The following is a 13,614-nucleotide window of genomic DNA, read 5'->3' as shown; positions in this document are numbered from 1 at the left end:
TCAAGCTTTATTCATTCCCATATACCTGCATAAAACTAAAAGATTACTTTAAATATTTTGCATTTATATAGTACAGTGAAAAATAACCTGACCCAACTGATATTAAGATTTAAAATAAAGAAATTTAATCTCCAGTATTTTGTTAGCAGCTTTAATTCAAAACAAACCTTGTTTAGAATTTTAACAAAGTAAAAAGGGATGATGGAAAGTGCTAGTATTAATGACGTCTGTATAACAACTAACAGATCATTCAGGTCAAGAGGCAAATTATCCACCCTGACTCACTAAAACAAATTTAGATCTTCTTCAAAAAGCAGCATTTGAATTTTAGTTCTAAGCAATAAAATAATCCTGAGTAAAAGATCCTGATAGCTACTGATTTGTAATTATTACCATATATATCCAAAAGAAACCTTGTTCTGCTGATTACTTCATTCAAGCTTCCAGAATATCACATAGGCTTAACATCCTACTGCACAAGTTCGAAACAGTAAAAATGCTTGCTACCGCTGCATGTCAGATGCCATTAGAACACATGAACTCCAGGGTTACGATCATGAAATCAAGGTTTGCCACGATTAAAGTGAGCCAATGTGATCAAGTTACTCAGCCTAGCACCACAGTTGCTCAAGTAGTTTACGACTACTGCTAGCTCAGAAAGAGGTGGTTGGAGAGTAACGAATACCGGGTAATTCGCCTCTGAAGTGACTCGTTCCTCTTGGCAGCATTTTGAGCATCTCTACTTACCCGCTATGCTAGCTATTCACAAAGGCACTAATATTAAAAAAACTGCTAAGAGAAAAAAGACACTTGGAAGTCAGTTACCCAGTATTTGCAGCAAGCTGATTGTGTACCAGGCTTGTTATAAAGCAGTTGGAAACAAGTAATTTAAAAGATTGTCATGTTATCAGGGCCACAGCATGTCTACCTCCTCAGGTAGTCATTTGCTCCTGACTGGTATTGCTGGCTTTGTGCTCATCTGGATATACTGATCAAATGAGACATTTGAGACTTTGGAATAATTGTATATAGTGGCACATTTTCATATAGGTATGACATACTTGACTTGAAGTGCCTCGACTACACTAGGGGAAGCAGATGTCCAACAAATTACATATGATACAACAAGGAGATGCATTTTAGCCAGATTGATTAGGTTTTCCTTCATTTGGTGCTAAAAGAGAGTTTGGCTGTTTCGAGAAATATGCACACTGATTTCCATGCTGCAAAACTGTAAGCTTGGTAAGTACAGGTTTAAAAGATTAATAAAATTTAACAGTTAATTAATGTGCTTTAATGTTAATATGTAAATGCCCACATATGTAATATGTATAATCACAACAGCTTCTGATAAAAGTTAGTTAGGTACAGAAGAACAGCTTGTCAGTTAGTTACTTACTGTTCTCTATGGTTGGATCGTATGAATCAACAAACTGTCCTTCCACAAACTGAATCGTCAGTGAAGATTTTCCTGTAAAGCAAGGAAAAGATAATTTGCATTGAAACAAGTCTCCAGCCTCTCAGCACTTCACACTTACTAGGAGATACACTAACTTTTTTATAAGAGCCAATATGAGCTTTGCATGGTTCATTTAAGCTACCTATACATGACAACTGACCTATTTTTAAATTAAGTGCCTATTCCTGGTAACTGGGTCTCCTGAACATATAAAAAAAACAGTGCAAAAGCTACTCGGCATGTGTTCTGCTTTTGTTTTAACACAGCATAATTTAAGCGCCTCCTCCAGTTTAAAACATATCTAAAAGTAGCAATGTTCAATCCTCATAAAACTAAATTTAACAAACTGCTATACTTGCGAGGTTTTCCTGTTGAGAAGCAAAGAAAACTAGAAGTGATTTTCAGTCATCGCACAGAAAGCTAGGAACTTGGATAGGATTAGCTAAATTTGGTTTGACTAGGAGATTAGACATTTTTCCCATGACAAAAGGATGATCTCAAAATTCTTGAGATCAGTATACTTCTCCTCTTCTATTAATCCTCTTAATGCCACACTACAACAGACTGGTGGATGCTGTATTTTAAGCACTGTGATTGAGGGGGCATAATTGGATTTTTATTTTTGAAAGCAATTTAACTGCTATTTTTGCAGACAAGGTTCCCAACTTCAGTTATGCTGATCTGACCATACACCCCCGGTAAAGAGTAATGCAAAATGTCGCACTTAGTAGTGGACTGAAAAAATGAAAACTAATTTAGTCTTGGAAGATTTTACAGGATAAAATTGAATCACATACACTGACCATAAAAAGCACCTTTAAAGCTCTACAACTGAAGACTTTCCAAAGCATTACTGAAGTCTTAACACAATTTCCATTACAGCACATCTTCTACATGTGGGAATCTACTAGATCCTATTACTCTATTTTTACTGGACAAATACTCTCATATAAAGAATGCCAAGTGCATTAGCTGCTTTTGGACATGAGCACATTCTTCGTGTTCCTTTATACTCTTCTCATCGGCAAGAAGCACTAACAAAATATGACCTCAAGTTAAAATTCTGACCCAAGACCATCCTACTCAGTGGAAGCTTTTTAATGACATCATCAGTAACCAATGCTGTAGATGAACTAGTTTATAGTAAAACTACTTTCAAAAACTCATTGCTTTGGATAGCGATTGCCCACTTGAAATGCTTAGACCATGCTATGTTTATACTTTGCTGTAGAAAGATTTCTTTCCTAAGCATTCCTTCAGAAGATATTAAAAAACAGTTTTCCACTTCTATCCCCTTCATTCTTGCTTCATCATACAAGGCTCTTGACTTGTTCACATTTGGCTGTTTATTATCAGCATACTTAGCAAGTCATTTTATTAAAGACATTCTAAAAAATCGCAAGGATGAAAGTGATGCAAGGGAGGTTTGGCTTCATATTTATAATTACATGTGCAGTCAATTCCTTCATTAACTGCAACACTTCCAGGATTTACTTCTCCAGGAAGAAGGAAGAAAATGTTACACAAGCATCATCATTTGTGGATTTTCCAACAGCTATAACCTTCGTCAGCTCACTGCTTCGTTTATTTTAACATCACCGCCCAGCTCTGCCACGCTTATCCCTTTGCTGTCTCCTATCAATCATGCCAGTTTATTCAAGATACAATGCTAAAAAACCCAGACAACCCCCAAAAAGACCAACCAGCACACAACCTTTTAAGAGTTGCTTTTTCTCAAATCAAGTACTTGGAGAGAGTCCAAAGAAGGGCAACGAAGCTGGTGAAGGGTCTGGAGAACAAGTCTTATGAGGAGCACCTGAGGGAACTGGGGTTGTTTAGTCTGAAGAAAAGGAGGCTCAGGGTAGACCTTATCGTTGTATACAAGTACCTGAAAGGAGGTTGTAGTGAGGAGGGTGTTGGTCTCTTCTCCCAGGTAACAAGTGATAGGACGAGAGGAAATGGCCTCAAATTGCACCAGGGGAGGTTTAGTTTGGATATCAGGAAAAATTTTTTCACTGAAAGGGTTATCAAGCAGTGGAACAGGCTGCCCAGGGAAGTGGTGGAGTCACCATCCCTGGAGGTATTTAAAAGACGAGTAGATGTAGCGTTTAGGGATATTGTTTAGTGGTTGACTTGGTAGTATTGGGTTGATGGTTGGACTCGTTCTTAAAGGTCCTTTCCAACCAAGATGATTCTGTGATACCATTTTCTGATACATCCAACAGCACAACCAAAGGCGTCACACTCACTGTGCGTGAGTTTACAGAGAACACTGCACTTTAAACTGTTGCTCCAGCAAGGCTCAGCAGCGGGGGGAAGCAACCATGCACGTCTGAAATCACCCTAGTAAGGACAGACTTAGAACTGAGACTACTCATCCCAGCAACTTTCTGAAACTGTGTATTTTGGACACCACTTAGCGAATGAACTTTCAAGCTATTTCTTCTTCAGCTGTAAGGTTATGAAGTTGCTACCCAGAGCTCATGCTTCCAGATTCTTTGCCAATACCAGCACATTAAGCACTCCATTTTAAAACAAAGGTAACTATTCCTATATTAGGCTGTTATATATTTTCAAGATAAGAAGAGCGAAGTTAAGCACAGATCACCACTGAACATTTTTCCTCCTAAGAAGGATCCTAAACTAACTGAAAGACTTGACTGCTACCGTCTGTCTGTGCTAAGTCTGGAAACCGAATGCTAGAAAGGAGCCGGAGCCAACAGAAAATGCTGTGTGTTAACATCCAGCTGTATTAATTACTGCTTTCTTCCTAACAGTGAAAGAGGAGGAAACAAAACCAGACAAAACCAGTATTCCAACACTCCTCCTAAATTCCTCCGAGCTTTGTAACAAGCCTTCCAGTAATGATGTGTTTGTGATCCCAAGAGGATGCCTGCTTTCCTAGATGAGCCACAGGGAAGCTCTCCAGACTTGGATTGAGCCATGTACCCCCTCGGGATAAGTGCATGCAACAGTATCCCACTAAACCACGGCTTCCAAAGGGGACAGAGGAAATTTAAAACCCCGGTCATTAACACCCCACTGCCTTGTCTCAGCCCATGCCCAAGAAGCATGCAGGATCACGTAAACAGCTTGACTTGAACTTTGTCCCACAGGTTTTATTCCAGGCCTTTGACCTATGCTCATGGACAGAGCGGAAAATTAAGTTGACAATTTAGCTCCTATCTCCTCTTTCCCCAGAAAGACCAGGCAACATTTTCAGAGAGAATTACAAGATAAACATAACGTCCGTGAGGCAGGGGCCAAGGAATGGCACGCAACTGTGTTTACCAATGTGCTTACTCCATCTCTGAGCACCGCAGGGAGGACACAGGAAGACACTGCAGTCTGGATGTGCATACGCCATTAGCACGCTTCAGCCTAAAAGGACGAGAGCACCCGAGACCAGCAGCAAAGACTTGATTAATTGATTACTCAAGGGTGCATACCTCAACAACGTCTCAGCTCTAACGTGTCCTCATTTGGAACAGCCTCCAAATGTTTTTTACTTTGCTAAGCTTTTCCTTGTAGCATCCTCCACACCGGTACTTTTAGTGTATCCACTGTCCTCAAGTGTTAGGAAAATAAACATCTGTTGAGACTAAAAGGAGAAGTGTCACGAGCAGAAGCAAGGCAAAGTCTGCTGGAAACAGTTCACTAAACTGATGGAGTCCTGTGATTTTAAGATGAAAAAGCATTTGCAAGATCTTACTGGAGAAGATTACGGTTTAACTTTTCGACTGTTTAGAATCAGAGAGCTTAAAATGACTAGGAAAAAATAAATGAATGAAATAAGGGCAACACTGGGGCAGGGCAACAGGATGACTCTTCCAGCTGTACTTGCTATGGTAACTCAAAGCACCAGATACTCTATGGCAGAGGAGGTGTAAGCAAAATCCTCCAAGTTTACTGACTCTCCCTCTCCCTGGAGTAACAGGACAGAAGGTAAGGGCTGGTAGGAATGGGTTTTGTAAGTGTGGAGAATACAAGTCCCAGGTGGCCAAAAGCTCAACTCAAATTGTCCAGAACCACCCAAAGGGTATTTGCATATGCAATTCGTTATTTATGATATTATGTGAGAGTGGTAAAGAAGTGAGTTTTCCACTGTCAAAACAGAAAAGGAACAGGTTTTCAGACAGAAAGCCATTTAAGAAAATAAAAGCTGTCGTATTTCTGTTCATACAATAGACCACTCGCTACATAAAGCGGAACATCCCATAAACACACTGACTAGTGCAGTCACAGCACATCAGTTTCAAATGCCATTGCAATCGTAAAGGCAAAACAATTGCCAAATCGAGCTTTTACTCATCCTTTTACTTCTTGGACAAGAGCTGTGGTATTTAATCTAGCCTTAAAATTCAAGGTTTACAACACTAGGCAGTTGACCAAGAAGATGAGTAACTGAGCTTGGGTGGGGGGCTCTTGAACAGCTGGCCTCCCCGAAGAGCCCATGCCCTCTCTTCAGCACACCACCACCTGCCTGCTGTCCTCTCCCCAGATCCTTCTTCTCCTTGAAACAGGCAGAGCGAAAGCCCGGACGAAATGCTCATCTGCAGCCAACTTCCCCCCAAACCCAGGAGACGGAAATGATGCAAGTGGCCAGCAAGCAAGTCAAACAACAGCTCCACAAGCAAGGCATTGTGCAAGCTCGATTCTGCAGCTGCCCTCTAATGCGGCATCTCCCTGATGACAGCCACTGCCAGCACAGGGCAGTCTATCTCAACAGGAAGAATTTCTCAATGCTCGACATCGTCTGCACAAGCAATGAGTAAACAGTTTGACGGGGTCAAAAACAACAACTACTGAAGAGATGCAGTTCTGTTAGAATTGTAGATGCACAGTTTCTTTAACCCATCTTTCCCCATTAAAACTTCTGCTTATGCACTTTGCTTAATTATTAAACACTTAACAGCTGGCACCATCTAATCCACTCTTACCACAAGCCTAGCCTCTCACCTAAGATAGTCTCTACATAGATCTACTCAGTCTTACCTACAGAACAAACTAGTTTAGGCTTTGTCGCAAAAGGGTTCAAGAAATTTCATCATGAAATGCTGTCAGTCATATCAAATTAGGTAAGACTTACTGCATACCCAACTTTCAATACCTCATGCACAGCTCTGCTCAACTTACAACACTTCACAGAGGTGACGTTTTCCTATTGAAAGCTACACTCACTTGAACTTGAATGTTGGGATCTTTATCTTAATTCAGAATACCAAGATGCACAAAATGGAGACACCAGGATTTCCACACCGCAGATTATCTGTTTGTCCTCAGAGCACAGAAAGGGACAGAACTTCTTGGAGCAGACGGAGGTTTAACTGCGTAGTAAAGGGAATCACAGCATCACTCTTCGACAAAAATCTTTTCACAAGATAGTAGATAATCTCAGAACCCATCACTAGCTTATCTCAGGCTTCATCATTAGCAACTTTCTATGGTTAATTAAGATTTTTCCCCTAGGTACTAATTATGGCTATGTAGTTGCTATTTTGCTGACCATTGCTATGTAGTTTGATGACTCATTGTAATGACTATAAAAACAATATATCTGGGTCAATGTGGATATTCTGGAGACAGTGATATAATGAGCAGTTTGTGTTTTACTCAAATGCAACTTAATTCTACTATCAGACTTTTAATCACGAGGAATTATCACTTATAAGCATCTACTTTGAGCGACAGGTTTTATCCGTTTCGTAGTAATTTCCTTGCGACATCAACATTATGATTCCAGGATTAAAAACTTATTTTTCCAATGCTTACAGAGGACACTCTTGCTGACACACAGAGCTCAACTGGTACACTTACTCAGATGATACTCCTGCTTAATTTGCAACACAAAGACTGGTGGCCCTCCTACTCTCAAAGCACTGCCTGAGCTTTCTGAAGGACAAACTTTTTAGCAGGGCCTGTAGGGACAGGACAAGGGGTAATGGTTTTAAACTAAAATAGGGGAGATTTACACTAGATTTAAAGAAAAAATTTTTTACAATGAGGGTGGTGAAACACTGGAACAGGTTGCCCAGCGAGGTGGTAGATGCCTTATCCCTGGAAACATTCAAAGTCAGGCTGGACAGGGCTCTGAGCAACCTCATCTAGGTGAAGATGTCCCTGCTCATTGCATGGGGGTTGGACTACCTGGCCTTTAAAGGTCCCTCCCAACCCAAACTATTCTATGATTATATGACAGACTAAAGGATCTGCCCTTAAATCTTGTAAAAGCAAAAGTCTGAGGACATCAGTGAGACATCTTTTGGTAAAGTAGTGATGGACCTCAGGAACAGAAGAAATCATAATGACAAACCAAACAGCAGATCAGCGTTTCAGGACAACACAAGTTCTTTTTCAACTTCTGTGGCACTCTATCCCATTGCTACAACTGTTCTCTGCCTTCTCCTGATCTATTTTTATATTAGGGTATAAGAAAATATACTTGACAGTCTAAGGCAAGTATTGTAGCAAGAACCACTTCTGCTGTAGAAGAGGAGGTTCACATGATGGTCTGCAACACCAAGGCCACAAGCCTGCAGGGAGAAAAGGACACATGGCAGTTTCCCTTCCTTCTGCATTGCACAATCTTCTTGAGGTTTATCAAAGGTATTCCTCTGCAAGCCAGGAGAAATCTGAGAGGCAGTCATTTAGAAAGGAAGTCAAATGGCTTCCTTTATTTTCTTCAGATTTCAAAGCAGTTGGTCAAACTCACAAGCATATTTGCAGGCCCTTGCAAGGTTGGCAGCAATGAGCCTTGAAAACACAAACCAAGAGTCCCAATGATGCTATCTAGATCATATTTTCTGTAAGGAAAGCAAGAAGAGAGCATGTGCTTTATTCCCTGGTATGTAACAACAAGCTTGCTCCACCGTGCATCAATGCTCACCCCTCAATGTTCACCTACACTTTGTTGCAATGTATTCCATGTCCAGGCAGTATGTAGAGAAAAATGGCACTGCTTTCCTGCAACAGCTTAATTGCCACTTCCAGGTGTCCACTTTGTCTCCACTGAAGTCAGTAATCTCAGCAAAGGACTGTCACAAGAAACGTTTTAGTTATTTTAGTGCACAGTCCAGTTACCGCTGCTTGTTACCCTTGCTGGCACGAAAAGAGTGCCACAGTTTGCCAGATATTTCCCTTTTAATGAGGTAAACTAATTTTAGTTCCATGCATTTACTGTCAGTAGTCAAAGATGGAAAAGCCGTTACAAGACTTAAAAAAATCCAGAAAACTTCTGTGGCATACATCTCACCTGGCCATGGTACACATGCATAGATGGCTGCATCCAAGATGCTTTAAGTACGTCAGGGGAACTGCATCCTGGGCTCTCCTAACTACAAAGGGAATTCAGACAATCACACCAGACACAGTCAACCAATATTTGCTCAGATAAATACCATCCACTGTATTCTCCTCATATTTCCTGACAAAACTGTGCATCCCTGCAGCACCTTCCCACCTCCCTCCCCTCAGCACCATGCCTAAAATATTTCATGTGGCTGTAGAAATTCAGAGGCAATTTGACTTACCAGGCACGTGCTGCTAGCCTAATTAGCAAACGTATTCCTAAAGTAAAAGTTAGGCAGTACAACTTGATACACTGCACTTCCAGGGGAGAGCTTAAAGTTTATTAAGCTTAAAGATCAGACCCTAATGTTTCAGTTTATGACACACGTTGAGGGAAAGGGCTGAAGTTCAGGTGATTTCCACCTAAAGAGGCAAAATTCAACTCCCACTGCTGGGCAGAAGCCAAGTCCTCTCTCCCTATGCACACACTTCAAGCAGCTAATTAAGTATCTGAATAAACCTGACCTTTCTTTGGATCACTGGGCATGTACGACATAAAGTGTCTTTGAAAGATACTTTTAGTAACTGTCATTGCTTCACCATTAAATCATTTTAAAATGCTATGTCATTAGAAATAAAAACGTGTATCTCTTGCTTTAACACATTCCGTGCGTTCCCCTTTTCCATCCTCAAGGTTTCAGTCTCAACACAAGGGAATGAACTCCCAACTCCCAGTCAGTTCTTTCTTGATGCTAAAGATCACTGGGGTGTACAACTTAAACTACTCTTCCGCAATCCAGAAATATAAGGACTAGTAGGTTTGAGCACTACAAGAAGTGGATCTTTTCGACTGCAGTTGCCAGCACCAGCTCTCCATGCACTGCAGAGACACTGCCTTAACTGCCCTTGCAGCAGAGCTGAATTTAACAGCAGAAGCCGATGAAGCCCCCACTCTACACACACCACACGGGATAAAGCAGCTGTTGAGGTTCACCGGGGGTTTGCAGCCGTCATTTTCCCTTTTTTCATTTCTACACAACTGGCTGAAGTTAACACCAGCACAGTAAGTTCCCTGCTCCTACTGACCACCCGGTAAAGCACAGTGTCGTAGAACAAGCCAGAGTGCACAGGAATTCAAACTTAACACTTCTATTAGAAAACAGGATAAACTCTTCTTTCCTCTTCCTTTCACTGCAAATCTCACTTATGTTTTTAGACCACCTGATCTACACCAATAACAGAGAAGGCTTTAATAGCACAGAACCCTCATCAAGATGAAAGACCTCAGCCTTTCAACGCATCAGTACTGTTTCACTGAAATAAAGGTCTTCCCTAAGGATCTTCCTTTGTAAGGATCTTTATGAGGACTGGAGCCATAGCATTCACTGTGGCCAACGCTGTGGCCACCGTACCTCATCATTGCTTACAACCACCACCAAGCAGAGGGCTAAGTTTCTGAAAACGACAGTGCAATTTTCCTGGCATCACTTTAACAAGGCAGTCTAGGAGCTTGACCCTGAGTGTATTGTAACGCCAAGCAAACTGTCAGAAATGCAGCTGAAATGATGAGGAATGGACCCTCTTGGCAGTACTACTGAAATGCATCTCATACAGGGCCTCAAGGATCTTCTCGGAATTGCAAGAACAACAGTAAGAGATGTATTTGTCTCCTCCTTGTTGTAGGATGACAGAAGGCAAGTACCTGATTAAATCCTGACGAGACAGTAACAGTAATATCCCCTCTCTTGATAACGTCACCCAAGCAAATAACGTGATATATATCCAGCAACTACAGCTAAGAAATTTGAGCCTTCCTCTGAGTGGAGGTCCACAGAGCTCTCTTCGCCAACCTGTAGGAAAACCTGAAGATATTACTGATTTTCTCGACAAAGGCAGGCTACTTTTGCAACGTATTAAACATATATATAAATCTAACTGCATAATAATCACTAGAAGATCTTGGCAACAAAAGGCAGCTTCAGCCTGCAGCAGTACGCATGACTATGAAGTAGTCAGACAATGTAATAGGCTCTTTGTGTCTCCACTTATGGTCCAAAGTCTGATGAACCCAATGTCAACAAATGCCAGCAATGCACGTGGCAGCCAAAACCTGACCTTCACGGAAAGCGTGCTGCTACCGGCATTCAGCATCAGCACACAGCACTATCTACCTGCTATGACCCACACTGGTGGAAGTTCCCAAAGCTGCATGAAGCATCAGGAACTGCGGTACCAATCCTGACAACACTGACATCTTCTTAGCACAAAGTAAGAGAAGGTGGTCTTTAGGGATACTGACAAAGATTAATGTTGACACTCTCTTTCACCAGTGGAGCAGGACGTGGTCAACTCCATCACACCTCTGTCAACAGATGCACAGGTAAACACTGAGACAGTCTTGAGTAATGATCATACAGTTAAGCCTTGACCGCTTCAGTTCTCCTGTGCTAGCACAAGGCTGCTGTGGATCTACACGTAACCATGCCAACATAAAAATCAGTATGCCTGAACTGTACCTTCCTCTACAAAAACTCTCTCCCCTCATCAGATTCAGATCAACTTTTGATAAGTTACTGTTGCCTCCCCTCCAATTCAATGCTAGATCTTCTTTGAATTAACTTCATAGGCATCCTCCATGTTCCTTCTGCTTAGCATGTGAAGTTCCTCCCCTCTATTAATCAGGGCTGAAGAAAGCCACAACCTGTTAAATGCCACCTTCATACCATAGCACTTCATAGAGCTGGAGTTAGTCACTAACCCCTCCCCACTAACTCTGATTGCAAGCCTTCCTCATTTACACACTTACCCGATCAACGTAAGAGTAGCCTCTGACTACAGAGGACGATCTGTTAACAGTAAGGAAGGTTCAAAGTAATAACATACCAAAATCACAGCATGACAGACGTGGATAAGACATCAGGAAAAAAAAGACTCCGAGGTAAGGATAACATCATGCAGAGTACCAGAAGAACCATTAGAGCCCCCAGCCTTGGGAAACTTTAAGGGAATTTAAGCCAAAGATCTGTCAGATAGCACATGACATACTTGGTTTTGCCATAGGGCAGAGAAGATAGAATAGGTAACCCTTGTTTGCTACAGCATGCTATAAAGTTCTTCCCTATCATGACAGCCAGATGGCTTTCTTCCCTTCCCAACCAGTGTGTATCCATCTGTTGGCTCACAAGGTACTTGAAATTAGGAGTTTTCAGGTAGGAATCTATTTTTCCATTCGTAGAAATCAAATTTTTCCATTTAGACTGTCTTTCACAAGTGGAGTGTCTTCCAGTCAGTCCTGGTCCAGCACCTGAGGAAGCACTTGCCCACAGAAGCTGGATTCTTCACTTCCCAGCACTCTGCTAGCACAACCACACAACTTGGACAAGGAGTTGAATATCACGCTACAGTTTAAGGTAACCTAGCTTCAGGCCGACCTTCAAGAGACAAAGCAGTGCATTGTATTGGTCTGCTATACAAGTCTTTGCATATTAACACAAATAAAATTCTCAAAGTGCAATAGTGATTATTACTCTATTATTATCCAGCTAAATCCAGCTGATCTTAAGTTCAAGTCTATTTTAAACAGTATCTAAGAAATTAAGTACATCACATCTACTTAGCAGAAATGGGTAAAGTGTTAATTATTACAGCCAAATAGGTCAAGGGCCAAGATTTACCACAGGTACAGCAAAGACTTTCAGAACTTGCTTACTTCCTTAGCCTGGCTATTTGGGAAATAACCCGTATCTTCATTTTTTGGTTACCACATTTCCATGCCGTAAGAACTGGAGAGGCATGGCCCAACTTTCCCCACAATAAGCTGCCCGTAAAACTTGGGTCCATACACTCCTTCTCACACTGTCCCTTTTTCTCCTTACCAACCTCCACCTTTAAACCGTTTCAACCTTTGGGATGTACAGCCCATGTCCACATAAGCTGATGGATGCCAAAATAACAGGATGTTCATTATGACCATCTTCAGAAAAAAAGAAACATATATCCTACAGTCTCATCATTAGCTATAAATTAAATATGATAATGGCTTTTTAAGATCACAATCTTTTTGCCTGAAAATGCAAAGAGGGAAGGCATCATCTTATTTTTCTGTACTACCACAAACTTACACTTGTTCACAGCAGTTGGTTGTGACAAAAGCACAACCCAGTGCTAGGCTTATGAACACCATCCAAGACACTCGTCTAGAAGAAATTTCAACAACCTAGTCATTGAAACACTTCTGGAAATTTCACTTTAACTCTTCCTCTGTCCTACCATCACACTGAGGGATAAAACATATGTTGCAGTTGAGGAAGGACAAGCAGAAAAATGGTTTAGGCGTCTATAAGACTCCTTGATACTCTCTGTATAAAGAACATGATTTGGAAACATTCCGACAACTTCTTATTCTTCCTAACACTACTGTTCAGAAGAACTTGGATTACCTTACATTTAAGCAATTTTTAGACTTAAGTTTAGCAACCACAAAAGGTTTATCAAGAATTTTTACAACCTTTTTCTCCAAACATGAAAAAAGTTAAAACAGCACAACTAACACCTTTCTTTAGAATTTATTCACCAGCATCAAACCATACAGATGAAGCAGAACACCTATTAGATATGGACATTTACAAGAAAGCAATGCAGAAGGTGGTACTGCAGCAAACTAAGAAACATGGTGCTTGGCTACATGCACGTTTCAAAGCAGAAACTTCCAGTTCTAATTAAAAATGCTTTTGGCTAAACGATTTTAGAACACCAAAAATTTGTTATTAATGGAGGACCAACCCTAAAGCAAAATACACTTTACTGCATTAAAGTCAAGTGCTTGACTGTTTCTCAGTGGTACTCAGTGACAGGACAAGGTGCAATGG

The 13,614-nt window shown here is 41.1% G+C and overlaps 1 protein-coding gene across 2 annotated transcripts in view; it reads right to left on the bottom strand.

Annotated features, from left to right (window-relative positions):
* The window catches only part of RHEB (Ras homolog, mTORC1 binding), a 43,843-nt gene that overhangs the window by 21,497 nt on the left and 8,732 nt on the right, over positions 1-13,614 (bottom strand). For both annotated transcript variants that reach the window (XM_068405075.1, XM_068405074.1), the window contains exon 2: positions 1,400-1,471. In XM_068405075.1, the coding sequence (XP_068261176.1) occupies positions 1,400-1,471 (72 nt within the window). The remainder of the gene's footprint in view (positions 1-1,399; positions 1,472-13,614) is intronic.

Source organism: Nyctibius grandis, chromosome 7, assembly GCF_013368605.1.
Source record: "Nyctibius grandis isolate bNycGra1 chromosome 7, bNycGra1.pri, whole genome shotgun sequence".
NCBI classification, from domain to species: Eukaryota; Metazoa; Chordata; class Aves; order Nyctibiiformes; family Nyctibiidae; genus Nyctibius; species Nyctibius grandis.
The sequence above is the reverse complement of the archived record's forward strand: the minus strand, read 5'-3'. Positions and strand labels throughout refer to the sequence as shown.